Source organism: Pelophylax lessonae (assembly GCF_965119305.1).
Source record: "Pelophylax lessonae genome assembly, chromosome: 13".
NCBI classification, from domain to species: domain Eukaryota; kingdom Metazoa; phylum Chordata; class Amphibia; order Anura; family Ranidae; genus Pelophylax; species Pelophylax lessonae.
The window spans coordinates 178,680,998-178,707,980 of NC_138780.1; the positions used below are offsets into that span (position 1 = coordinate 178,680,998).

Sequence of the window (26,983 nt, forward strand, 5' to 3'; positions counted from 1 at the left end):
TGCCAGATCACGTGTATATATACGCCTTCCGCAGGCAGGGGGTTCGCCACTTCTGTAATCACAGCAGAAGCAGATCTTCAGGTGCCGGGCACTGGATGTCCGCTGGCACCCGCCAATCGTTGGTAAAACACACAAAACGGCAATCAAACAATGCAGATCTCCATGCTGACGGGAAAAGTGATTGATTTTGTGTTCTTGCAACGCAGGGAATAAAATCCATCTCTTCCTCTAGTAAAAGCACCTTGCACAGTATAAAACATTTTCTAGGCACACAGTAAACCCTTTGATTGCCCCCTGATGTTTAACACCTTCCCAGCCAGTGTCAGTACAGCGACCGTGCATATTTAGCACTGATCACTGTATTAGTGTCACTGGTTCCTGCAAAGTGTCAGTTTCCGATTGTAGAGGTGCACTGAAACGAAAATGTTGGTACTGAAATGGAAAACTACAGTTTTTGAAAAATAAATATATTTTTATATTGTATTTGACTTTTTAATATCATGGATTTAAACAAATATGCCACTGCCTCCTGTGTGGGCATCCGCCTTTCCCTCTGCTACCCTGGGTGGTTGGCTCCGCTGGGGCTCGCTTCCTCGTGGCCGGGTGCCCTCAAAAATTTAGGCCGCAGCTTGGGGCCTACTGGGCCGCAGCCGAGTTGGGCGCCGCCGTTTGGGGACAGCGTCAGTAAGTCTAGTTTTGACATCTGCAGGACTGAAGATCCGTGCAATTGCAGCTGAACCTCCACAAAAACTTAGGCCGCGGCTTGTGGCCTGCTGGGCCATATGGTCAGCTTGGCACCTTCCTTGATCCGGGTGGTGCTGTGGGGGCGCTTCATTTTTAGTGACATCTTGCAGCCATTATTGTGTGGGTGAGAGTACACTGCCTACGCGTCCGCGTCACGGCGGGCGGCCCCACTTTAAGGGGGCTTTGTCCTATTATGTCATTTATGGAGGGTGACCCTCTTTTTTTTTTTTTTTTTTTTTGCGGGGTTTCATGGGTGGTCCATTTGTGAACCATTGGCCGGCGTTTCATTGCGGGATTGCAGTTGGTGGCCTCCCCTGATTATATTTCATGGTGAGCTTAGTATGTAGCGACCCTACTGGGTCTGTGTCCTGTCCATGCACTTCGAGTGCTCTGATAGTGAGGATGATTCCTCTTCTACTGCAGCCACGCATGAGAAGGCGCTGGTGGATGCACTGATTGTATCGGTGCGGGCAACTTTAAAAATGGAGGATGGAGCTGCTGCTGCGTCGGAGGCGCCGGTTTCCTTTTTGGTACCCGCAGCTTCTCAAAAGCGGCAAAGGTATTCTCTTTTCCCGCCTAATTTGACAAAATTGTCGCGAGTCAGAGTTGTTCTAAATGCAATATGGCAGTACCTAAGCATTTCCCTAGATAAAATCTCTTTGAGGAGTCTGTTTAATAAGTGGACAGTACCACCTGTGGTGGATTCAGGTTTCCAGGCTGAATAAATTCACCCTAATTCCAGTGGAGGAGTCTCCGACTTTGAAAGGTCCCTTTTGACAGGAGAGCCAAGACATGTTTACTGTGGCGGGTCCAGTCCTTAGGTCCGTGTTCACCATAGCCTTGGTGTCCCAGACTCTTAGTGGGCAAAGATTTTGCGCCAGGATCTGAAGGGTAAACTGCTTCTCCTTGCCTTTGCGGAGCTGGCGGACCAGTTGGTCCAGGGGTTGAAGCTGTCTGTGATGTCTTTCTGGATGTGGCTCCCTTAAGCCCCGTACACACGTACCGATTGTCGGCTGACCGTTCGGCCGTCTTTTGTCCGGTGCTGTTTTGTTGGTTGAAAAGTGCTCAAGACTGCACACGAATTTTGTCGGCCAACAACAACCAACTGCAGAAGTGATGTCATGTTCTGGTTTACTTTTCGTGTGTTTTTTCTTCACTGAGCATGCCCTGTCTTGATCATCACATTTTTGTCGGCCGAAATCTGTACTGACTGACGAACAATCGGCCGTTCTTTGTTGGCCAACACAAATTTTATAGCCTGCACACCAGATTTTGTTCGGCTGAAAAGTCGGTTGTCGGAAGCATCATACTAACAAGCCGATAATCGGCAGATCGGACGTTGGCCGACTATTTAGGGCCAACAATCGGTGCGTGTGTACGGGCCTTTAGTCTCTAGGCTGTCTGTGACAGCAGTGGTCCTTCAGCTGGATATGGCTGAAATGCTGGGTCTGCAGGCCTGTCTTCTAAGAAGGCCTGATCTGATTTTCCCTTTGTGCGGGGCTCACCTGTTCCGATCCTTTCTGGATTATATCATTAAGCAGGATCTCAAAACAAGTGATCTATGTCTGTAAGGACCTCCTCTGGAGGTTCCAATAGGACCTGGTCTGGTAAGCCGAGAGCGGGTCCTTCTGGACCCGTGGACCTTCCTGATTCAAGATGTGGGTCCACTAGCTGATTTGGTTTGACTACAAGATCGAGTTTCGGGCTTATCCTCCAGAGAGGTTCTTTGCTTCCAACCTGCGTTTATCCCCAGACCGCCTACGAGGTCTCTTCAGGGCGGTGCAAGACTTGCTACAAGAAGTGATTGTTTTTTGTTATTGAAGGTTTTTAAGGGTTTTCTTAAAACCGGTTTACAGTTCCCAGGAGGGAAGATGAGGTATGTCCAGACCTGGACCTCAAAGCTCTGAACCGCTTTGTGCGGGTACAGATATTCCAAATGGAGTCCATTCGTATGGTAGTGGGATCCCTACATCAAGGGGATCTTCTGGCCTCTGTCGATATCAAGGACGCTTACCTTCACATTCTGATGTTGGTCACCTGCGCTTCCTCCACTTTGCTGTGGGCGAGGAGCATTCTCAATTCGTTGCGTGGGCCCGGTGTAGGCATTGTTGCGCCAGCGGGGGATTGTGGCATTGGAGTACCTGGATTATCATCTTCTGTGATCAGAGTCTCTGACTGCTCTGACGGACAACCTGGAGATTACTGTACGGACTCTGCAGGAGTTGGGTTAAAAAAAAAATTGAATTTCCATAAATCTGCTCTGGTTCTGTCCACCAAGTTGCGACTATCTGGGTCTGCCTCTGGACTCGGCCTTAGCCAGGGTGGTTTCTCCCACGGGACAAGCTACCAAAGCTGCAGGATGCAATTCGACTCCTGTTGTCCAGCAGTCGGTCATCTGTCAGGACTTGCATGTGGGTGCTGGGCCTGATGGTGTCTACCTTCGAGGCGGTTCCGTTGCACAGTTCCACTCGAGATTTCTGCAAAGGGAGATTCTAGCCAGCTGGGACAAGAATCCAGTGTCTCTAGACAATCTGATCCTGTTGAGCCGGCGTATGAGAGGGTCCCTGATTTGGTGGCTTCTCTCTCCGGTGGTTCGACAGGAGGGTGGACATCACGGACCCCAGCCTGCCCGGGTTAGGTGGCGTTCTCGGCATCAGACTTTGGCTCATTGGACAAATCGCCTTCAGGGGGTTCTGGTAAGGTTTCATTTGGACAAGGCCATGGCTTATGTCGATCACCAAGGGGGCACATGAAGTGTCCTGGCGGTTCAGGAAGTAGCCAACATTCTAAGGTGGGCAGAACGCCCTCTGCTGTGCATATTAAAGGGGTGAAAAATTGGCAGGCAGATTATGTCGTCAGGCATTGGACCAGGAAGAATGGTCACTTCAGTTGTCTCCGGTGGGGAACTCCCAGGGTTGACCTGTTGGCCTCTCGTCTCAACAGGAAGGTAGAGAGGTTTGTGCCACGGTCTTGGGAATCCACTGGCCAACGCCACAGACGCACTAGAGCCTCCTTGGGACCAGTATCGTCTGAGATACTCCTTTCCCTCTATAAAAAAAAACTTCTGGCAAGACTCCTGCGAAGAAGGGAATCTGGCCATCCTAGTGGTTTCAGACTGGCCTCACAGGTCTCGGTACGCAGATCTGATACGGTTGGTCGCCAATGCTCCTTTGGAGACTTCCCCCTCATAGAAGATCTGTTGGTCCAAAGGCCAATCTTTCATCTTGCTTTACAGTCGCTGGCTTTAACTGCTTTGCAGTCAAAAGCCAGGTGCTGAAGGATAGAGGGTTGTCTGAATCATTGATTCCCGCCCTGCTAAAAGCTAGCAAATCTTACCTTTTTAGGAAGAGTTACCATCACGTTTGGAACTTGTACATTGAGTGGTGCGAGTCTCTGGGGGTTTTCTGTCCATCCTTTTTTGGTGGTTTGAATTTTTGTGTTCCTCCCAAACAGCGCCTGGCCTTGGCGTTTTTTTTCTTTTACCTTCCTTTGGCTACGCCTTCCTTGGTTCACACCCTTTGTTCAGGGGGTTTGCCACTTGGCTACCCCTATGCGGTCTCCGTTGCCCCCATGGGATCTCTATTTGGTGCTGTTCTTCAGAAACCGCTTTTCGAAAATAATCGATTTCTCTGCTTACGTTGTCCCAGAAGGTAGCCGCCTTTTTGTGGCGATTACTTCTGCACTCAGGGTGTTGGAGCTGGCAGCCTTGTCTTATCGTTAACCTTACTTGGTGGTTCACCGAGATAGTGGGGCTTTGCCCTCGTCAGTCGTTCCTTCCTAAGGTTGTATCTGGTTTCCATCTGAATGAAGACATTGTGTTGTCCTCTCTGTGACCTAAGGATATTGCCTTGCATTCTCTGGATGTGGTTCGGGCGATTAGGGTGTACCTGGCGGCAACTGAGTCATTTAGGAAATTCACTATTTGTCCTTACGGATGGACCTCGCGAGGGGTTGGCCGTGTCTGTCACGACCATTTCCAGATGGATCAGACAGATGGTAGTGCAGGCCTATTCAATCAAGTGGCAGGTTCCTCCTTTCCCTGTTAAGGCGCATTCTATAGGGGTGCTTAGTGCCTCTTGGGTCTTCCGCCATCAGGCGTTAGTGATCCAGGTTTGCAAGGCGACCACTTGGTCGTCTGTGCACACTTTCACAAAGTTTTACAAAATAGATGTGCTGGCATCTGCGAATGCTGCTTTTGGCCGCAAGGTATTGCTGGCTGCTATTTGAGAGTACTAGTCCTCCTTGAGGGTGTATGTTTTTCAGGTGAGCTTAAGTTCCTGGTAAGCTCCAGGTTACCTGGTTGGCTAAGTTTTAGTCTTTGGGATTTTTTTTCTGCTGTGTGTTTTCCCACCACTCCTGTTTAACATGGCTTTGGGATGTCCTAATGGTCAATAAGATTCTGGAGCTGTCAATGATCATCAGATTAAAGGATTTTATGGTAAGACAAAAATCCAGGTTTTTTTTTTTTTTTACTGCTGCACAAATACCGCGTGACCTAAAGAATTGCAAAACTCACCAATTTGTTCTCTAGGGCCTCTGCTTTTAAAAAAACATGTAATGTTTAGGGGTTCAAACTAATTTTCTAGCAAAAAAAAAATAGATTTTTTTACATGTAAACAAAAGTATCAGAAAAAGATCTGGAGGTCAAGTGGTTAAAGGTCATCTCCTGGGTACACCATCCTAAGGAGCAGTTATCTTTAGCATATTAATGGGGGGGAGAGGTATCGCGCTTCAGGGAAAACTAAAATGGTGTTCACTCAATAGTGATAGTGGTATTAAAAAACCAATATAAGTGTAAATGTAAATTATCTTCTGTGATGTCCAAAATCAATCCATAATCCTCAAATTGCACACTTAAAAAATATGTGAATTAAAATAAATAAATACCAATATTGGTGAAAACAGTTATATAAAGTGCTCTAGTGCTATTTCAAAAAAATGAACTTATGCTTTAAAGTAATAGATATGAAAGTGAATAAAGTGACAAGTGCCCATTCAATGCATATAAATACAAGCAGGTGTATATATAAAGCGCTTATAAGTGAAAGTGCTTATAGTGTCCCAAAAATGTCCAAATCATATGACCCGCACACACGGTATTTCTTCTTCTTTTCTTCGTTGTTCCACCTTACACCAAATATTAATGGGGGTGCTTCTTAATCCTTTGGACCCCTAGGGGTGTACTAGCCTCTCACCTCAAACTGTAAAGGGATGCGCCTTATAATTATATGGCTCTCCTTTTCCAATCCCTCTTCTCACCCACTTCACAGACGGGGGGTGGTGATAGCCTATCCTCTGGATCGGGGTAAATATTCTCTGGATGTGCCATGAATCTCAAAGAAAAGTGCTTATATAGCGTAGTATTTCCATAAAAACATTTATTGAAAGAAAATATATATTGCACTCACATAAAACGAAGGTTTAAAAGCATATAAACGAGTACAGCTTTACTGCAGACTGTCTCTCCGCTTCCAACGTCACTTCCGGTATACCGCCCTACGCGTTACGCCACGTCCGGTCACGTGGCTTCTTCAGGAAATTGAGAAGAGCCAGAAGCCAAATGTATGTGCCATGTTTTCTGCCTGCTGCACTAACTATTTGTCTCTTGGTTTTGCAGATTCGGAACCCAGGGACATGGTTTTGCACCTCCTCGTTTCCCGCCTCCTGGATCACATGGTTTCTATGGCTCCCATCCTACACATGACAGGGAAAACCAGCACTGGATAAATGAAAAGAAAGACCTGTCCACCCCAACAGACGCACCCAAGCAGCATTTAGAAACTAGTGATCATATGGTTAAAGCTAACCGATGGGACAGGCCAAAAGATAATCCTGATCAGCTTTGGGATAAACCTAAACCACCTAATGTTTCAGAAACCGCAACCAAGGAGATGTCTGATTACCCCTCTGGACCAGGGTCCGATAGAGAGTCAAACCACCCAGCAGAAATGTGGAACAGGCCTGATGGTACTCAGTTTAACAAGCAGGGTAGTCAAGGTGATGACCTGGGGAGAAAATGGGATCAACCCCCTGATGGTAGGTGGAGTGGATCTAATGAACAGTCTAGTGATAGGTATAGCAATTTTCAAGACAGATGGGGTGTAGAAAATACTTCATCCCCCATGGACAGATTTGGGAATGCCCAGAATTCTGGCTCAAACAGGTTTGGAGGTCCTGAAGTTGCTCCCTTTGAAAAATATGGAGATGGGGCGGGCCAACCATATGACCGGCATGATGCTCCTGAAGTTCCTTTTCGGGATAGGTTTGGCCCCCCTGATGGTTCTCAGCACTTTAGGTACAATGCGCCAGATTTTCAGTCAAGGGGTAGAGCTAGATTTCCCTCTATACCACCACGGGGCAGGTTTTCAGGTCCTGAAAGCCATCCCAGACAAAGGTTTGGTGCTCCAGAAGGTCGACCATCCAGTTTTGGTTATCCTGAGACTTTTTCAAGAGACCGCTTTGGGGGCCCTGAGCTGCCATCTCCTCAGGACCATATGGAAGGCCCGGAGCAGCCACTTGTTCGTGACCACTTTGGAAGCACCGAACAACCACCCCCCCAGGAACGCTTTAGAGGTTCTGAACAACCACCTTTACAGGAAGACTTTAGAGACCCCAAGATGCCACCTACTCGTCACCACTATGGGGGACCTGATGTGCCTACCCCTCAGGACCGCTTTGGTGACCCTGAGCTACCCCAAGCTCATGACCGCTTTAGTGGCCCTGATTTTCCTGACCGCTTTAGTGGCCCTGATGTTCCTGATCGTTTTAGGGGCCCTGAGATGCCCCCTCCTCCTGGGGATCGTTTTAGGGGCCCTGAGATGCCCCCTCCTCCTGGGGATCGGTTTAGGGGCCCTGAGATGCCCCCTCCTCCTGGGGATCGTTTTCGGGGCTCTGAGATGCACCCTTCTCCTGGGGATCGTTTTAGGGGCTCTGAGATGCACCCTTCTCCTGGGGATCGTTTTAGGGGCCCTGAGATGCACCCTTCTGGGGATCGTTTTAGGGGCCCTGAGATGCACCCTTCTGGGGATCGTTTTAGGGGCCCTGAGAGGCACCCTTCTCCTGGGGACCGTTTTAGGGGCCCTGAGATGCCCCCTGGTCCTGGGGACCGTTTTAGGGGCCCTGAGATGCCCCCTGGTCCTGGGGACCGTTTTAGGGGCCCTGAGATGCCCCCTGGTCCTGGGGACCGTTTTAGGGGCCCTGAGATGCCCCCTGGTCCTGGGGACCGTTTTAGGGGACCTGAGATGCGCTTTGGAGACCATTTTAAGGGCCCCGAGAGGCCCCCCGGCCCTGGAGACCGGTTTAAGGGCCCCGAGATGCCCTCCGGCCCTGGCGACCGGTTTAAGGGCCCCGAGATGCCCTCTGGCCCTGGCGACCGGTTTAAGGGCCCCGAGATGCCCTCTGGCCCTGGCGACCGGTTTAAGGGCCCCGAGATGCCCTCTGGCCCTGGCGACCGGTTTAAGGGCCCCGAGATGCCCTCTGGCCCTGGCGACCGATTTAAGGGCCCCGAGATGCCCTCTGGCCCTGGCGACCGGTTTAAGGGCCCCGAGATGCCCTCTGGCCCTGGCGACCGGTTTAAGGGCCCCGAGATGCCCTCTGGCCCTGGCGACCGATTTAAGGGCCCCGAGATGCCCTCTGGCCATGGCGACCGGTTTAAGGGCACCGAGATGCCCTCTGGCCCTGGCGACCGGTTTAAGGGCCCCGAGATGCCCTCTGGCCCTGGCGACCGGTTTAAGGGCCCCGAGATGCCCTCTGGCCCTGGCGACCGGTTTAAGGGCCCCGAGATGCCCTCTGGCCCTGGCGACCGGTTTAAGGGCCCCGAGATGCCCTCTGGCCCTGGCGACCGGTTTAAGGGCCCCGAGATGCCCTCTGGCCCTGGCGACCGGTTTAAGGGCCCCGAGATGCCCTCTGGCCCTGGCGACCGCTTTAAGGGCCCCGAGATGCCCTCTGGCCCTGGCGACCGCTTTAAGGGCCCCGAGATGCCCTCTGGCCCTGGCGACCGCTTTAAGGGCCCCGAGATGCCCTCTGGCCCTGGCGACCGCTTTAAGGGCCCCGAGATGCCCCCTGGCGACCGCTTTAAGGGGCCCGGGCGGCCCTACGGCTCTGGCGACCGCTTTAAGGGCCCCGATGTGCCCCCCGGCGACCGCTTTAAGGGCCCCGATGTGCCCCCCGGCCCTGGCGACCGCCTTAAGGGCCCCGATGTGCCCCCCGGCCCTGGCGACCGCCTTAAGAGCCCCGATGTGCCTCCTGGCCCTGGAGGCAATTTTAAGGGGGAGATGCCTTCTCCTGCTGGGGATCGTTTTAAGGGCCCAGAGAAGCCTTCTCCTGCTGGGGATCGTTTTAAGGGCCCAGAGAAGCCTTCTCCTGCTGGAGATCGTTTTAAGGGCCCAGAGGTGTCACTTTCTCAACAACAAAATAGATTTGGGGATTTTGATGGTCCGCGTCGGGATAATGTGAGCACTGCTGATAAAGACAGTTTTGGTCCTGCAGATATTCCCTTACGTGACAGTCGAGATAACAGGGTTCCCTTCAGTGATAGGTGGGACTCAGGTGATAGGAAAGGGAGACCAGATTGGCCACATGGGAAAGGTGATGGGGGGAATAGGCCTCCTTTGCTTGGAGTTTCTCCTTTAGAGAAGGCTGAAACACAGGCTAACACTGCAAATGTTCCCACTAAAAGTTATCAAAGCCAATTCAATAAGAAGCACGTTCCTAAAGAGACTAAAGTCTGTCTAGGTTCAGATTCTTTTGCTAGTGATCAGAGCGATGCAAATAAAGAGCAGAAAAATATTGATATGAAACAAGTTGATGAGCCCTCGAAGGATGGTGCACCTAAGAAAGTAGAAGGTCCAGCTATCCAGGATGCTTCAAAAACTGCAACCTCAGCACCTTCTGAGCTGCAAAAACCAACAGAAGCTGCAGATTCCAATAAAGCAAAAGCTTCAGACTTACCTAAAACTGATCCATTGTGTGGCCAAACATTGCCTGACCTCAGTAAAGTAAATGAGCCATTGCCTGCATCCTTGGTTCATTCAGATGCATCAAAGGGTCCTGGTCAAATAGGGAATACAAGTATATCCGATAAGCCCGAAAAAGATTTGCCTGGCCCCAGTAAGCCTGCAGTGTCACAGGTTTCAGCTCCTAAGACTGCCAAACCAGATGCTCCGGTACCTTCCCCATTATTGGCCACTCCGGTACCTTCCCCATTATTGGCCACTCCGGTACCTTCCCCATTATTGGCCACTCCGGTACCTTCCCCATTATTGGCCACTCCGGTACCTTCCACGTTAATGGCCACTAAACTAGAAAAGCCTACCGATGGTCCAAGTTCCTTTGGAAAACAGGATGCTTTTCAGATTCCTTTCCCTACGAAGTCAGGTGGCCTACTCCCTACTCCTACTGGGATTGGTGGCCCTTTTGCACCCAATAGCACGCCACCATTCAGGCCACAGGCTACTCCCTCATTGCTAGGTGACCCTTGGGCTCCTCCGGTTAGGCCAACTGGACCAAGGGGGGCTCCTCCAGTTATTCCAGGTGGCCCTAGGGCAGCACCTCCAGTCAGGCCAGGTGGCCCGCCAAGGGGACCTCTTCTCAGGCCAGGTGGGCCAAGGGCAGCTCCTCCAATCAGGCCAGGTGGACCATGGGAAGCACCTCCAGTAAGGCCAGGTGGGCCATGGGAAGCACCTCCAGTAAGGCCAGATGGACCATGGGAAGCACCTCCAGTCAGGCCAGGTGGACAGTGGGAAGCACCTCCAGTCAGGCCAGGTGGACAGTGGGAATCACCTCCAGTCAGGCCAGGTGGCCCGAGGGGCGCTCCTCCATTTAGAATGGGTGGGCCGAGGGGCGCTCCTCCATTTAGAATGGGTGGGCCGAGGGGCGCTCCTCCAGTTAGAATGGGTGGGCCGAGGGGAGCTCCTCCAGTTAGAATGGGTGGGCCGAGGGCAGGTCATCCTATTCGACCTGGTGCTCCTGGGGGACCCTTTTCTACTTGGGAAGAGCCTCTAGACAGAATGGAAGAAAGGGAGGACAGTGATAATTATGATGAGTCCATGGGAGTTGATTCTATGTGTAAGGACCCCTATAACGAGGCCGATGAAGAGGGGGGAAATTATTCACATGGTTCAGAGGGTCATCATGGCAGACCAGAATTTCCTGATGAAGATGATGATGATCCAGGAGATTATTTCCACCACGAGCCAGGCAGGCCAGGTGAATTTCGAGAAGACGATGCACCCTTTGAGTCTGAATCTTTTGCACAGGATTGGCCAGAAAATTATGATGTGCGATTTGATCACCGTGGGAGAGGAAGAACAAGAGGGTTTATGCGTGGTCGACCTCCACCCAGACCACCCAGACCAGGTAGTCGTGAGATGGATGTTTTAGATGACAGAGACTTTGAGCCACGAGGGCATTTGCCAGATGAGCGAGCTTTATTTAGAGAAGATTTGAATGAACCACCGCCATTTGGTCGAGAGCCTTTCCTTAGAGAATCAAGGTTTCCTGATAGAGAGAGGTTATCTCAGGACCCACCATTAGAGGTGCGAAGAAGGGATTTTGCACTCGAGGAAGGGATGTTGGATGATTGGGAAAGAGAGAGATTGTGGAGAGCTCGTGATCCAGACCACCTACGAGATCCGTTTCTGGATCTATACATGAGAGATGAACGACTGCTCTTGCGGCCACCACACCTTCTTCATGACATAGATGTAAGACGTGATCCTCTGTATGATCGATACCTAGACAGAGTCCTAAATTACAACAGGCTAGAAAGACCTTATTTATTTGAACTGGATCGTGACAGAGAATATCCCAGGATTCCAGAAGACCTTGATTTACCACTTCGGGATAGAGATTGGTTGGATTCTCGAAGGCCTTTGTCTCCACATCGTCCATATTCTCCTGGCCGAGCACGTTCTCCTCTACCACCACTCCCACCAATTGACCGATATCTGGATGATAGGTGGAGATTGGAAAGAGAATTGGCAGATAGAGATTTCCGTGATCGTGGTGAGCTCCGCATTAGAGATTATCAAGAACGCCCTCTGTGGCACGAAGACATAAATCCTGATTTGCTTTCTGAAAGATCAGAATTGGAGCGCAAAGATGGGCGATGGTATCCACCTGAAGAAAGAGCGAGTGAAGGCCCGAATACACTTCCTGGAGATTCAGCTTCACTGGCTCTTCCTGAACAGCCAGTGTTACCAGGAGGGGAGTCTAGCACAGCGGGCGTTTTGGCACTGAGTCAGCGGCAACATGAGATCATTCTGAAAGCAGCACAAGAGCTGAAAATGCTCAGGTGGGTAATTCCTACAATTGTATCATAGAACTCAATCAAAAGTTCTTATGGTCCACATCTTCCAAAAAAGTTTGTGACTGTGTTAGAGAACATGTAGGAATTTCATTAATCTTTCTGTGGATTGCGCACTTAATATTCTATTTGATTTGTAAAGGGAGCAGAAGGAGCAGCTGGATAATTTGAAAACCTTTTTTGGTGATCCAGAGCCGTCAAACACTACTGGAAAACTGGCGTCAGATGTCCAGGCCAGTGGGGACCCAACACAGGTAGGTTTTTCAGAGTAATTCATGTCTTATTAGTTTAGTGCCCTGTAAAATCTGTGGGGAACATTGTATAGAATTTTGTAATTATGGCACAGTTATCATTGCTTGTTGTATGTAGTGCCAATCGGGTAGTTTTTGTTGCTGTGAAATGTAACTTGTGTTGGGAGGCGTTGGGAGCTAGAAGCTAGCGGCCTGTCTTAATCCATATTACTTTTTTTTTTGCAACCTGTAAGAGAGACACATAATGAGCTAGTATGCATCGTATACTAGCTCATTATGAAATACTTACCTTAGAGCGAGCCCCCGCCGTGCCGCCCGCTCACCTGTATGACGGACGACATGTCCAGTCTCCCGTCTTCTGGGATTGCGGCATCCGGCCATCTGATTGGCCTGAGCCGCCGTGACATCACTCCCGCGCACGTGCGCGGGAGCCTACAGTTGCGGCACGGGACTCTGAAGAGACGGCACCAGCGGCCGTTCCTTCAGAGAGCATTTAAGGTAAATATCTCCTAAAGGGTACATGTTTAGGAGATATTTACAGTACCTATAGGTAAGCCTTATCATAGGCTTACCTATAGGTAAAAGTGTCAGAGGAGGGTTTACTTCCTCTTTAAGTACTGGAAGTTGGAGCAAGCTGGTTTAGGCGCTGGGGGGTTGTAGCTGGAGAGGGGCTAGACGTCAGGGACTGGAGAGGTAGAGGGTTTAGGTACTGGAGAGGAGGTAGGTTTGGGGGGCTGCAGAGGAGTCAAATTTAAGGTCTGCTTGGGCTGGAGGGGGGAGGTGGTTTTAGGTACTGGAAGTTAGAGGGGGGAGATGTTGAGGCAGCTTACAGGAGGAGAGAATGCAGAGAGGCTTGCAGAAGTAAAATGATGCTCTTACAGAGAATCATTGACAAGTTAGAATATAAAAGGCATCACTCCCTCTCTATACAGGGTGCCAGAGATGTGTGAATCGCAAAGCTGTCTTAACAGAATTACAAAACAATTAGCAGCATATCTTAAATATGTGTTTGTGGGTTTATTGTTTGACTAGAATTGAGTTATAGCTGTAGGAGACTTTAAAAACACTTATGATGCATTTTGTTTCCTCTCAGGCGCCACGTAATGTTCCTGTAACTGGTGTGGACCCAGCATCCTCCACTTTGGCAGCTTCAGCAGCTGGTAGAGCTGCCGGTGACCAATTCGGGGATCTTTGGGAAGAAGAGAGGAGGGGGGCCCTTCCTATGGGTTCCAAACTGTCTGGAATTCAGCAAACTGTGGACTATGCTCATGGCCGAGGTGAGAAGCCCCTCCATTACTGTCATTTGTAAACCTAATTACTGTTCTTAGTATGCAGTGTCTGCTGTACTTGGGACTACCTCGTTACTATCTGTGCATGCTGCCTGATGCACTTGGGACTCATGGAATGTTTTTGTCTTAGATCCTGCTATTGGGAAAGTGGAGCAGACTCCCTATGGTGAGCGGGTTATACTCCTTCCAGACCCGGCCATGGACCGAGGTGGAGTGCCCCCTTTTCCGAAAGGTAAGTGCTACACTGAAGACCATCTGTGATTTCTAGATACGTAGCTCCCTCCACATTACCTGACCATGCTACATCTGTGTCGTGCTGTATCAGTTACCCTATGTCAGTGGTAGCAGTCAGTACTGCCTGCGTTTCAGCTGTTTGAGCGATGTGTGTTGCACTCTAACATCGAATATTTTAGACCTTCCTGGGCCACATTGGAAAAAGAGGAATTGTCTTGGGCGGCACATAAAATACAATAACCAAGATACCCGATGAGTAGAAAAAGTCGGGCAGATCACAAGTTAATGATCACTGATACAACTATATGAGGAATAATTTTCCTTCCAATCTTCCTTCATCTGTAACTTTTCTTTTTTCTGAGTCCTGTTTTCCTTTGCAATGTGGAAGCCATGCTAGAATTAAATAAATAAATAATAAATGGATTAGATTTGAACTATATGTGCTGTGTTGGGGGGGGGGGAGCAGCAACGAAAATCCAGGGGTGGGGGGGTTGTCTTGCGCAGCCCGCATCATCACCCTCCTAGATAAAGTCTGGGCATTTTTTATTTTTTTTTTGCCTGGTGCTGTTGAGTCCCTGCCTTTTGCTTCTACTGGTGCCATTACAAACCTGGCAGCTCGGGCATCCCTCCAGAGGTCCCTGGATTCTCATTGTTGGCCGCCGCTGCTATGATTGCATGGCATCCCCAGCTTCTCTCCATAAGTGTATGTGCCCAGCTTGTCCCTGTCGCAGCTTTTATGCTTGCACTGCATCCCTACATACATGCTTGGGCCGCATGTTGGACTCTATTGGGCCGTTGGTTGGACACCCTTGCTCAAACAGCTGCCTCTTCTGTGATCTAACTTGTCCATGCTGCATGAGTGTCATGCTATAACTGCTCCCCCTTCTGTCAGGTCACTTGTAGTGCTACATGTGTCACACTATATAAGCTCTCCCTTCTGTCAGGTCACTTGTAGTGCTACATGTCACACTATATCTGCTCCCCTTTCGATCGGGTCACCTGCAGTGCTACATGTCATACTATGTAACTGTATAATGTCACATGGGTCACAGCATAACTGCTCCTTGAGTGTTAGTTTTAGAATTGCACCTCATTTTCTAGCAGTGCTCCTGTACCATGCATATCATCTGGAACTGTGTACTTTGTGCTTTTCTTGATATTCCCCACCTCAGAAGTAGGTCAGCACTGAAGCTTTTTCTCTTTTTTAGATTTATTGTTAGATTCATTTGATCGTGACTTCAGGGACCGGGATCCCTACTATGAAAGGATGAAAAATGCAGACCGGCGAGATTATGAACGGGATCGCTTGGATAGAGATCGTGCTGACCATGAGAGGGATCGTGATCGGCATTCCCGAGAAGACCGGTAAGTGATCGTCTGTTGAGTTCAAAGCTTATCTGGGTGTTTTAATATGAATTTTCACAATTATCTGTATATCTTTGTAGGTCGTCTTACCGTGACAAAGATGGCTCGAGCCGACGTAGCACCTCTGACAAACAGCCATATGATCGGAAGGCAGATCGGCCTGGATATGATGCGCCCTCCTCATCGTATGGAGGTGAGGCTGACTGACACACTTGGGGTGAAAACTTGGAGTGCAAGAACTGCTGCAATTGTGCATGGTAGCCAATCGTCTTCTAATTTCAGCTTGTTCAGTTAAGCTTTAACAATACAACCAGGAGGCTGATTGGTTTCTATGTAGAGCTGCACCTGATTTTGCAATATGCAGTTTTAGTAAATCGACCCCACTGTGCGGGTGTCTTATTAGGAGTAGAAGATATACTTTCTCTATCGTCCATTGACAGACACAGCCTCCTCTTCATGAGCTGTGTGGGTTATGCTGCCACCTGCAGGAGTAGTCCAGGCAGTACGTTAGTACTAAGTGTTTACATATACACGCCCACAGGGCTGTCCCTCCAGACATAACCCTCACTTGCTAGCTAGTGTTCAGGGAAGTATTTCCTGGTGATTTACAAGCAACGATGCCGGCTGGGGCTTCGCACTGGATAATCTAGATCCTTATGGTCCCCCCAGCCTGGCCTATGAGCGTGAGCAGGTTATAGTCCCACACTAGGCCTAGCCACGACGGTGCCCCTTTTCCGGATGGGGACGAGCCTGCAAGCGGATGCATCGCCGGGACGCGACGACCTGGAACGCCCTGAGTCGCAGCGTACCCCTCTTCTGGCAGCACCCCCACTTCGGGTGGTAGGCAGTCTGCCTGGAGCGGAGCCCCACCCGGTCCATGGTATGGTGAGTAAATGTGCCTCCCTTGCCCCTGCTGGCCTTGGGGGGGATGTGGGCCCTCTCCTGTGGATCATGGGATTTGTACCTCCTGAAAGATCCCCCTGGCCTGCCCGGTCTGTGTCATACCCCCCCTTCCCTGTCCCTACTAACGTACTGCCTAGACTACTGCTGCAGGTGGCAGCATAACCCACTCAGCTCATGAAGATGGGGCTGCTTCTGTCAATGGACATCAGAGAAAACGATATTACGGTAAGATCTTATAAAAATCTTATTGTTTGTGTCTTGACAGGAAGCCGTAGGAATTTTCAAGAAGAGCGACCTGTCATACCACCTCCCATGCCTGTCCCGCCGCCAGAGAAGAAGCCAGAGACCAAAAATGTAGATGATCTTCTTAAAAAACCCGGACGAGACAGTCGGCCTGATCGTGTATGCCAGCTTTTTTTCCCCATACATCTCTACTGTATATTTCATGATTTTATTCTATTAATGAGCACAAATTGTCTTTCAGATTGTGGTAATCATGAGGGGTTTGCCAGGAAGTGGGAAAACACATGTTGCCAAACTGATTAGGGTGAGTGCGTGTTCAGTTTATGTTCCCTGCCAGCAGGGGAAGATTCCTACCGGTCACCAAGGTAAACTCCTATTAACATATGGCATTTTTCCACTGCAAGTATCGGCTCGGCCCTGCTTGGCCCGGTTTGCTTTTCCACTGCTGGTACCGCATGGTACGGTGTTGGTTCGGTTCGGTACGGTACGGTTTGCTTTTCCACTAAAGTAGTACTAAAGTTAAGTGGGTGGGATAAGAACGGGGTGGGTGGGATTCTCTGACCAATCAGTGGCTAGTAGTAACTGCATGCAAAGGATTGTGGGATATAGTACCGGGTATGGTACCTCTTGGAACCACAATCAAGGTGGTACTGTTTTTGAGAGCCATACCGTTCGGTTCCATGCAGTGGAAAAGCGCCGCTGTACCGTACCGAACTGTTCCTACACCATACCATGCGGTACCAGCAGTGGAAAAGCACAAAAGCGAGCCGAACCATTTGGTTCCATGCAGTGGAAAAGCGCCAATAGGCACTGCTAGCAGAAGGAGGCACCTATTTGTCACTAATGGCTCTGCCAGCAGGGGGAGACTTTTTGGTAACTGGTGGCCCGCAGGGGGACACTCCTACTGGTCACTGGTTGCAAGGGATTGTACAAACCTATTCACTGACTTCAGGATATTTCCTTATGTTGTAGTCTTTGGATTTCCCTGGCACGTAACAGCACAGAATCCCCCTCTCAATTTCTGCTTATGTTGTTCCACAGGACAAAGAGGTGGAGTATGGTGGATCTGCCCCCAGAGTCTTGAGTCTTGATGATTATTTCATCACGGAGGTGGAAAGGGTTGAAAAGGATCCAGAATCTGGGAAAAAAGTGAAGCGAAAGGTGAGGAGAGAGGAAGTTGGAAGGTTTCTTTTTTTTGTACTCTCCCACAACTTGAAAAGCAATTTGGTTTTGTTGTTTTAGGCTATGGAGTATGAATATGAGCCAGAAATGGAAGAGACCTATCGTAGTGGCATGTTGAAGACCTTCAAGAAGACTCTAGATGATGGCTTCTTTCCATTCATTATACTGGACAGTATCCATGATCGAGTGCGCCATTTTGAGCAATTCTGGAGTGCTGCCAAGACTAAAGGATTTGAGGTGCAGTGAATTCAGCAATTTCTTAAAATCTGTTAGTTAATGGCCCCCCAGGACTGTCCTTTACATTTCCCTCTATATATATTAACCCCCTAGGATTGTCATTTCAGTTTCTCATTATATACCCCCCCCCTTTTCTTCCAGGACCATCCTTCACATACCCTAATTATATATTAACCCACAAGATTTTCCTTTACATGACCCCAAATTCTATATTAACCCCTAGGACTGTCCTCTACATCCCCCTTATACTATATGCCCCTCCAGGGCCTTCCCAAACCTACCTTATTGTATTAAAACCATCCAGGATGGCCCTTTACATTAACCTCATGGAATGCTCCCAGGACTTTGTTTTACATTTCCCATTATATTCTAAACCCCTGTTCTTTACATTTCACTTGGTAGAATTGCCCTCCTTCCCAAAGACAGTTCTTCACATTTCCCACTTTATAAAGGCTGCTCTTTCTACCTTAGGTCTATCTGGCGGAGATCACTGCAGACACCCAGACCTGTGCAAAGCGGAATGTGCACAGCCGAAAGCTGAAGGACATAAATAAGGTAAATAATGTGGGAGTATCTGGTCCCTCCTGTGTGGTGTCTAGCCTATTCCTTGTACAAAAAAGTGGCAACCACCCCAACCTATAACTGGCTTTTGCAGCAAGGTGCACATGGAAGGGCAATGCACATCACATACAAGATTTCCCAGTACACTTACCTGCCAGCCTGCAAAACAACCAATTTGGCCCTGTCTAACAGTTTACGTTAAAAACTGAGGGTTTTATTTGCAAATATATCCGCAAGCCTCTGTGCCTAATGCCAAGGGACCTCTGTATATACTGCAGTCCGAACTGTGCAGAGCCTCGTATAGTAGGAGCACATATAAGAATGGATAGATTAAGGGCAGGTATGCCTGGAGAGAGCCCATCCCTCCTTAAAGGTACAGGGGACACAAGAGCACAATGGCATCTGACTGTACATTCCTTACTTTCTCTTTCTAGATGTCTGACAACTGGGAGCCAGCTCCACGTCACATGATCCGCTTAGACATCCGCTCTTTGCTTCAAGATGCTGCAATTGAAGAGGTAATTATTGGTACTTTGTGCTCCCTCCTACTGGGAAGGTTGTGGGAGGAGGTGCTATTCCTACTATTCCTTGCTGTGGGATGTGGTGGGAGGGTGGCAATGTTGGACTCCTGTCTGTGGGATGTTGGGGATTCTTGAGAATAAATATCTTGTATGATGGCTGAGCTGCTTGTGTCTAAACTCTATAGGTTGAAATGGAGGATTCTGAGCCATCATTGGATCCACAAAAAGATGAGAAGGAGGCAGCTGAAGAGGAGGACAACGATCGGGTAGGAGAGGCTGCAGTGTCTTACAACTCATGGAGAAATGTAGGAGATGTTCTAAAAAATATATTTCTCAAGCCTACTGAAGGTTTCTAAATAATGCTTTGCAAATCTTCCAGGACCTATAGGATCCCCTTACTCCCAGCTCTGTACCTGATGTAACAGTGTATTACCATTTTTGTACTACAGGCTTCTCCTTGCCCCAACATCCTATATGACCCCAGAATGCATCCTGATTTCTATATATCCATCTATTATCACATGATCTTTATCCATCTCTCTTCCCTTTAGATCACCATACCCACAGTCACTTGTCAATTCACATCACTGACACCCATCTGCTTGTGTCACCAGTCTGTCCTTCCACCTGTGCCACTGCCCCCACCCCCCCCATCAGTGCCACTGGCCCCTTTGCCCCTTCGCCTACCTTCCCCCCTTCCGTGCCACCGGCCCCTTCGCCTGACCCCACCCTTCCGTGCCACCGGCCCCTTCGCCTGACCCCACCCTTCCGTGCCACCGGCCCCTTCGCCTGACCCCACCCTTCCGTGCCACCGGCCCCTTCGCCTGACCCCACCCTTCCGTGCCACCGGCCCCTTCGCCTGACCCCACCCTTCCGTGCCACCGGCCCCTTCGCCTGACCCCACCCTTCCGTGCCACCGGCCCCTTTGCCTGCCTGCCCCCCCCCCCCAAATCAGTGCTACTGGCCCCGTCACCTGCCAGCCCCGCCCATCACTGCCACTGGCCCCGTCGCCTGCCAGCCCCGCCCATCACTGCCGCTGGCCCCGTCGCCTGCCGGCCCCGCCCATCACTGCCGCTGGCCCCGTCGCCTGCCGGCCCCGCCCATCACTGCCGCTGGCCCCGCCCATCACTGCCGCTGGCCCCGCCCATCACTGCCGCTGGCCCCGCCCATCACTGCCGCTGGCCCCGCCGCCTGCCTGCCCCGCCCATCACTGCCACCGGCCCCGCGACCTGCCCTCTCATTCGGGTCACTGGTCCTCTTCCACCCGCCTTTATCACTAGCCTCTCTGACCACGTGTCACCAGCCCTGCCCCTCCTGTCATTCACATTCCTTGTGTGGGGGCTTCGTGACAGAGCCCAGCCCTTATTAGGCTGCATATTTTGGCTTTGGTTCAGAGTGTAGTGAGGCTGTGTGGGCACATTGCTGCACGGATGGTCTGATATATAAAGGCACTCCTCTGCTGACTGCATATTTCTTGTTTAATCCTTGCAGTTTTTATTTCCTGTGACACAGGTCTATCTTCCGAAAAGCAAGTGGGAGATGGATACCTCTGAAGCCAAACTGGGTAAGTTTGTGTTGGGGCTGATGTCATTGCTAGGTAAACTCACATGCTGGGTGATGTCCCTGGATTAGTTTTGGTGTCACGGGCTTTGAATGCGAATGGCAGGGGTGTCCAAACTTTTTTCAAAGAGGGCCAGATTTGATGAAATGAACATCGTGAGGGCCGTTTTGCCTGACATTCTTTGGACCATTAAAATTAAAATCGAATTAACTATTTTATGCAGAGTTTATTGCAAACGGCATACTTTTCATTTCGTCACATGGATGACCAATCTAAACAGGTGTTAAATCACTCCGCCTTTTGTATCTGAAGGCCAGATGAAAAAAAAAAAAATCCAGGAAGCTGAAATATGTCAGGAACATTGTAAAGTACATTACATATTATTGGTAATAAAGGTTGTCTGTCAACTTTTAAGTTGAAAAAAAATATGAACAGGAACATAACACAAAGTATACATGTTGTGTCTATATATATATATATTTATAACAGATTTAGATCAACTGACAACTGAGATTTTGCAATGTATTCATCTCAGTTCGGAGCATGCGTGCTCCCTAATCAGTCACACAAGGGTTAACCACATATAAGCGCTATATGAACCCACCGATGATGATTAATGATGGCAGCAATAATAATCATGAATGATGCCAATGTAGTAAATCGAACATTGAAAAGTTTTATTCAAAATCCATTCCATGTATGTATAAAACAGCAGTAAACCTTGTACAATGACCCCCCGCTGGATCTGCAATGGTGAAGCCAAAATAAGGGGTTAAACACTTGCAGCTTGGTGACCATCCAGTGTGTGTGAAGGCATAAAACCAGCCAGAAACAAGGCAGCAGTGTGGACAGTTGTGCCTTGCTTGGGCTTTGAGGAGATAACGGAATTCCTCAATGCTGGACAGGGCAGGGTGGAAAAGGGATCACAGAATGCCTGGTATAGGAGGCAAAGAGGATTGCCGTTTTGTGGCTGCTCCGATCACCCACGATAAGTGCCGACTGGGAAGGGGGACCCGGATGTGACATCAGACTCTGAGGGAAGGAGGACCAAAACGAGGCTTGAACCGCTATAGAGCAGCTGGTGGTGAGTGGCATGTGCGTTGACCCAATGCAGGGGAGCGTGAGAAGTGCCTGCTTCTCGTACGGTTGTCCTGACAACTTGTTCTATTTTCTACATTGGTATCATTGATGACTTATTATTGCTGCCATCAGTAATCCTCATCAGGGGGGCTCATATAGCGTTTATGTGGTTAACCCTTGTGTGACTGATACTTTTGAACATCCCTCCTGGTGTTTTCTTCCCACACAGCTGCTACTTGACCCCCAGGTGTTATGCCAATTACGGAGAGGGCACTGGTCCTGTGTTTACTAGCGCCGGATTTATTTGTGTTTTTTAGTGCTCCCTAATCAGGCTAAGTCCTAAGCCATATTGAGCAAGGGATATAAAGCTGACGGGGGCGGGCTGTGGGTGTTTAACAATAGCTTATTCACAAGTAACCGGAAACAGCAGGCCGGGATGGACCATCATTTTGAGTAGAAGTCATTCAAAACAGTAGCGTATATGAGGATGTATAAACTGAATGGTAAAAGAACTAATATGGCATACGTGCAGTCCCGCGGCATTGAAAGATCCAGAGATCCCAGGAGTCCTGAGCAGTGGGATTCACAGGGACCACAATAGATTTTTTCCAAATACCTGTGGGGCCGTATTAAAGTGCAATTGGCCCGTGGGCAAGACTTTGGACATGAGGGAATTATGGAGATAATAGTTATACATTACAATACGTTCCACAGGAAGCTATCTTGAATTGTCAGCAATCATTTCGTAATAAGAAATTGTTCTGGAAAAGCCGGTGTCTACTGAGTATACAGATAAAGGCCAGAGTAGAGCAATCACTAATGGGGAGGGTATACTGAATAGAAAGGCTGGAATCTTTAGTGCGCAAGCATCAGATCCCTCTGTTTGGTATTTGTACAATGTTTTCTGTACAAACACGTTCCTGTATTATCCCCTTTGTAGAATTTCTTTACATAACAGACCATAAGAAAATAAGATTAAAGTATATGTAAATGCTTCCAATTCACCTTTTTTTTTTTTGCTCTTAAAGCGGAGTTTCCGGCCTCAAAATCGACACAATCGATTGTGCCATCCGCTTGCTGAGTCACCTGAAAAACAATTTGATAGTCCCGTGTTTTTTTTTTTTTTTTTTACTTGTTTCAGAAGAAAATATACTTGCCTTCCTTCAACTTCCTCCCTCTCCGGCCGCGGCCCGTGCCATCACTTCCTGTCCTGCAATGTGTCCTGGGAGCTCTTACTCATCACTCCCAGGAGGCAATGGGCAGTGACGTAGGTGGCCGGCCGCTCCTCTCATCGTGTTTTTTGCAAAAAGGAAATGACGCGATGATAGGCTTCCCTATGGAAACCCTTACTATGCCGATCGCATAGTACTGGACATGTGCGAGATTTCGCGCTGCATTCATCTTGCACAATGAGCTAGAACCAGGAAGAAGGGAATATATTTACATACTGCGGCTTCGGATAACCACAACAAAGATGCCCGCGCTCAGCAAAATATTTTAAAATTAAGAATTTACGATTTAAACTAACTTATAAAACTATGTAAAATGGGATTAGCGGATGTATTAAGGGCGGTGGATTTTTATTAAAAAAACGATTGAGGCCGAAACTCCGCTTTAACCCCTTTCACGCTTAACACGGTACACATCAACAACTACTTTGTGCATGCAGGTAGATTACCACGCATTATATTTTTTTAGGACAAACTGGGCTTTCATTTGGTGGTAAATGTTAATAGTTATCTCCTGTTGTGTGTTTATTTTTTTTGTTTTATCAAAGAAAAACTGTCCCAAAATAGTAAAAAAAAAAAAATTCTAAATTTAACTGTATATTTTTTTGTATATCAGATGCAGCGCCACCAAGTAAATATGTGGTAAATCAAACACAACACAGTAATTGTGAATTTAGACAGCAAATAAATTAAAGTCCACAAATTCGTGTGTGAATGAACAAATAAAAAAAAATAGGACAGATTAGGGAAGTCTGGTGTAATCACTCCGGTGAATGCAGGCACAGTATATGTGTCCAGATAGATATCCACCACCTTCAGATAGTGTGAACTCCTCAGAAATATTGGCTGCTGTGACAGCAGCATGTACGCCTTATAAGTTATATGGAACTCCCTCTGGAAGCGTGATGGCGTAGCATCTCCACCTATACCTTGTGGCAGGCTCCCACTATGGATAACTAGAGCTCACCATGAGCCTAGATAGATTTTCCACAGTGTTGTATATTTATTCCAAATATAATCCAGATAAAACCATATCAATTTTAAAAACTCACATGAATAGCCGATGGCGACCTGGAATTGCTCAGCGGCGAGACGTCAGTACCAAATATCCTGGCTGACGCGTTTCGTCCAATAGGCCGTCATCCTATATATATTTTTTATAATTTCTTGCTATTACTGTAACTTTCCACTAAAGAACAACCAAAAATAAATTCTCCTGCTACTGACTTTTTTTTTTTTTTTTTTTTTAATCTTACCTAAAACATGTTGACACTGATACTAATTTTAAAAAATACTCACCCTGGCACTGAACTTGATCAGCTTTTTTTCTATTATATAATTTTTTTTTCTCTGCAAGGAAAGAGAGGGATATGATGTATCTCTCCTCCATTCAGAGAGCGAAAACATGGGGGCAGGCTTCACAGTAACTGATCACTGTGGTAGCCAATTGGAGACCATCACAGCGATCAGGTGATCTGGAATCGGGTTTTCGGGTCCTAATTATTCGTATGGGGCCCGGGGTTTCTCTTTGAGACCCCGGTCTCTGTGCTGGGAGCGTGCACAGCACACTCCGCTTCACAAAGGGAGATACACAAATATGTAGCCCCACAGAAAAAAAGCCCAGTCCAGTGAGGTCGTATGTTTGTTAGGTCGGCGTCAAGGGGTTAAATATCCCATTAAAGTTATCTTTTTAAAAAAAAAAAAAATACTATACAAAAATCCTATGAACTGATAAATTCCCCAGCTCTTTCCGTTTATAAGGAGGTTTTATAGTTAAGAGGGTCTGTGTTCTTTGTAATCCATCAGAAATTAGGTAGATAGGGCGGACACCTTGTGTTTTTGGAATTCTGAGTTGAGAATACACCGTATGTTATGTGGAAGGTAGGAGCATACTATATTTTTGGAAGAGTGATGTAAAGGCGCACTTTATTTCTGGCACAACAACAGTTATTTTTATGTGCCTGCAGCTTGTTTAAAGGGATAAAATAAGAGAAAACGTGCTTGAATTCCAGAGATTTACACTTTTTTTTTTTTTTTTTTTTTTTTTCCTTGCCTGAACACACACTCGGTGGTTGTAAATCCTTACATATACCCAGTTAAGTGACTGACTGGGCGATACACAGATATGAAACATATCATCCTACCTAATGTTGTACCTATTTATTTACAGTACTCTTCTCTATAGCCCTCTCTTCTCTATAGCCTCCTAAAGCACACATATTACACAGCATTTCTCAGCTTTAGAAGGCAGGGGGCGTGGATCTGACATCACACTCTGCTCAGCAGAGAGCTGAGCGTTATCTGAGACCTAAGTGGAGGAAATGGACCCCCCCTTACAGTCTAGGGATAATAGGCCTAATAGGGAAACCTACGTATCTGAGGCTGTCAATCCCCTACTGTGTGCTGGGGGGTATCGGTCTCCTGGGGTTGTGTGGTGTCAATTTTAATGATCAGAAGTGACTCATGCCGAGAGCAGACAGAAATCACACTAGGTTCTTTGGACTGGGGCAAGTATACACTATAGAGGGATATGCTCCGTTAATTTTTGAGCCAAAGGCTTCATTCTCAGTAATTTCTCTTGTGAATGGATGGGCTGTGTTCTCAGTAATTTAATTGTTGGTATTGCATATGTCCATATATTGGCTTCTTTTTTTTTTTTTTTTCAAAGGTAAAATGTATGCACTGAAAATAAGTCCTGAAATTCTAATTGATGCTATTTTACCAATTGTGACCTCCCATGTGACTTTAAGTGGTAAAACAGACAGAATTTATATACAAAAAGGCACCAAGAACCATGTCCTTTAGCACTATCCAACAGGAACCCTAGGGGATAGGCAATGTAATTTGCACCACTGACAAATTGGCAATATGGTGGCCTTCCAGCCCTCCTGCAATGGGGGAAAATCACCAGGCTGCCGGCAGGCGTCTGCACCGCCAGCAGTGGTGCGAATGCACAATGACGTCACACACATATGTGATAAACACCTGCTGGAAGTCCCCAGAGACACTGCCAGCATTGTACATACACCTGCTCCCCAACCGGTAAGTGGCGGTAGTGAGAGGCCACCACCACCCAAGAAAATGGCCAGAAAGCATAAGTGGTCTCATAGGGGGCTAACCTGTGTACAATAAAGGGGACCACTTCCCCACATCCCGCTGAGGGGTAATGTAAATGGACCCTTGCATCCTGGGTGGTGCAAACAAACCCCTCACCCCCCCCCCCCACCCCAGGGTGAAATGGACCCCCTGAGAGGGACATTTACAAAGTGAACAACAGTGGATACCAAAAATAGTGTGATAATATATAAATGAAACCCAGTGAAAGAGCCTGGGTTATACATATATCCAAAACAGTACATGCTCATTTTACATCCATAATCCTAAACACAATTACAAAAACCAAATAATAAAAAAAAGCAATTATATTGGCAGTTCAGTGAAGTGAATTGCAGCACCTAATGTCTTGCCAAATGTAAAACTTTTGGCTTCATTTAGGATGGGTTCACACTGGTTTCCCCGCATCCAATTTGCATGTCGGGAGAGTGTGACTGGCTCTCAATGGAGCCGGTTCACACAGCTATAGGACCGCTTCGGTTCGGTTTGCAGGAAATTCATGTGCTGCTTCTGGTCTCAATAGGGTCCGAATACAGCCAGAAAATTCGGACCGCAATCCAGTGTGAACCGAGCCTTAAACCCGGGGGGTTATTGGCTCTGAAATGGTAAATCCGTTTTTGTTTTGAATTAGTAGTTTTTTTCAGTTGCTCCCTCTGGTGGATTTATGTACCTACAGTAAACCCCCCTCTATTGCGGGGGTTACGTTTCGGACCCAGCCGCGAAAAGTGAAATTCCGCGAAATAGAAAAACCCTATTAAAATGCATTGTAGGAATGATTTTTTTACTGTCACTGTATGTGTAAAAGCATTTTAAGGTCTTTTAACACACTTTTAAAACAATAGAAACTCATTTAAACACATAAAAGATACTGAGAGACAGAGCAAGAGCTATGGAAAACACAAATATTTCATTGATTTATATAGTAAAATAACATTACAAAAAAAGCCGCGAATTACCGGGACTGCAAAAGCTGAACCGCGATGGAGCGGGGGGATTACTGTAATTCAATCCAACAAATTTAACATTTTCTAGTTGACGCTGACAACTATAGCTACACCCATGAAATTAATCTGTGACCAAAATTCAGTTTGTAACAAATATAATTTTTTATAATATATATACTCTATATTATCTAAAAGGCCTTTCTTTATTCTGTGTGCAGTA

General features: G+C 47.9%; 1 protein-coding gene across 1 annotated transcript in view; it reads left to right on the forward strand.

Moving 5' to 3' along the window:
* Nucleotides 1–26,983, forward strand: part of YLPM1 (YLP motif containing 1) — a 65,887-nt gene that overhangs the window by 25,374 nt on the left and 13,530 nt on the right. The window contains exons 4-17 of the mRNA XM_082274982.1: nucleotides 6,362–12,037; nucleotides 12,192–12,303; nucleotides 13,394–13,577; nucleotides 13,720–13,821; nucleotides 15,032–15,188; nucleotides 15,269–15,381; nucleotides 16,357–16,493; nucleotides 16,576–16,638; nucleotides 17,376–17,495; nucleotides 17,577–17,753; nucleotides 18,225–18,308; nucleotides 18,749–18,832; nucleotides 19,021–19,140; nucleotides 20,348–20,399. Coding sequence (XP_082131108.1) covers nucleotides 6,362–12,037; nucleotides 12,192–12,303; nucleotides 13,394–13,577; nucleotides 13,720–13,821; nucleotides 15,032–15,188; nucleotides 15,269–15,381; nucleotides 16,357–16,493; nucleotides 16,576–16,638; nucleotides 17,376–17,495; nucleotides 17,577–17,753; nucleotides 18,225–18,308; nucleotides 18,749–18,832; nucleotides 19,021–19,140; nucleotides 20,348–20,399 — 7,181 coding nt within the window. The remainder of the gene's footprint in view (nucleotides 1–6,361; nucleotides 12,038–12,191; nucleotides 12,304–13,393; nucleotides 13,578–13,719; nucleotides 13,822–15,031; nucleotides 15,189–15,268; nucleotides 15,382–16,356; nucleotides 16,494–16,575; nucleotides 16,639–17,375; nucleotides 17,496–17,576; nucleotides 17,754–18,224; nucleotides 18,309–18,748; nucleotides 18,833–19,020; nucleotides 19,141–20,347; nucleotides 20,400–26,983) is intronic.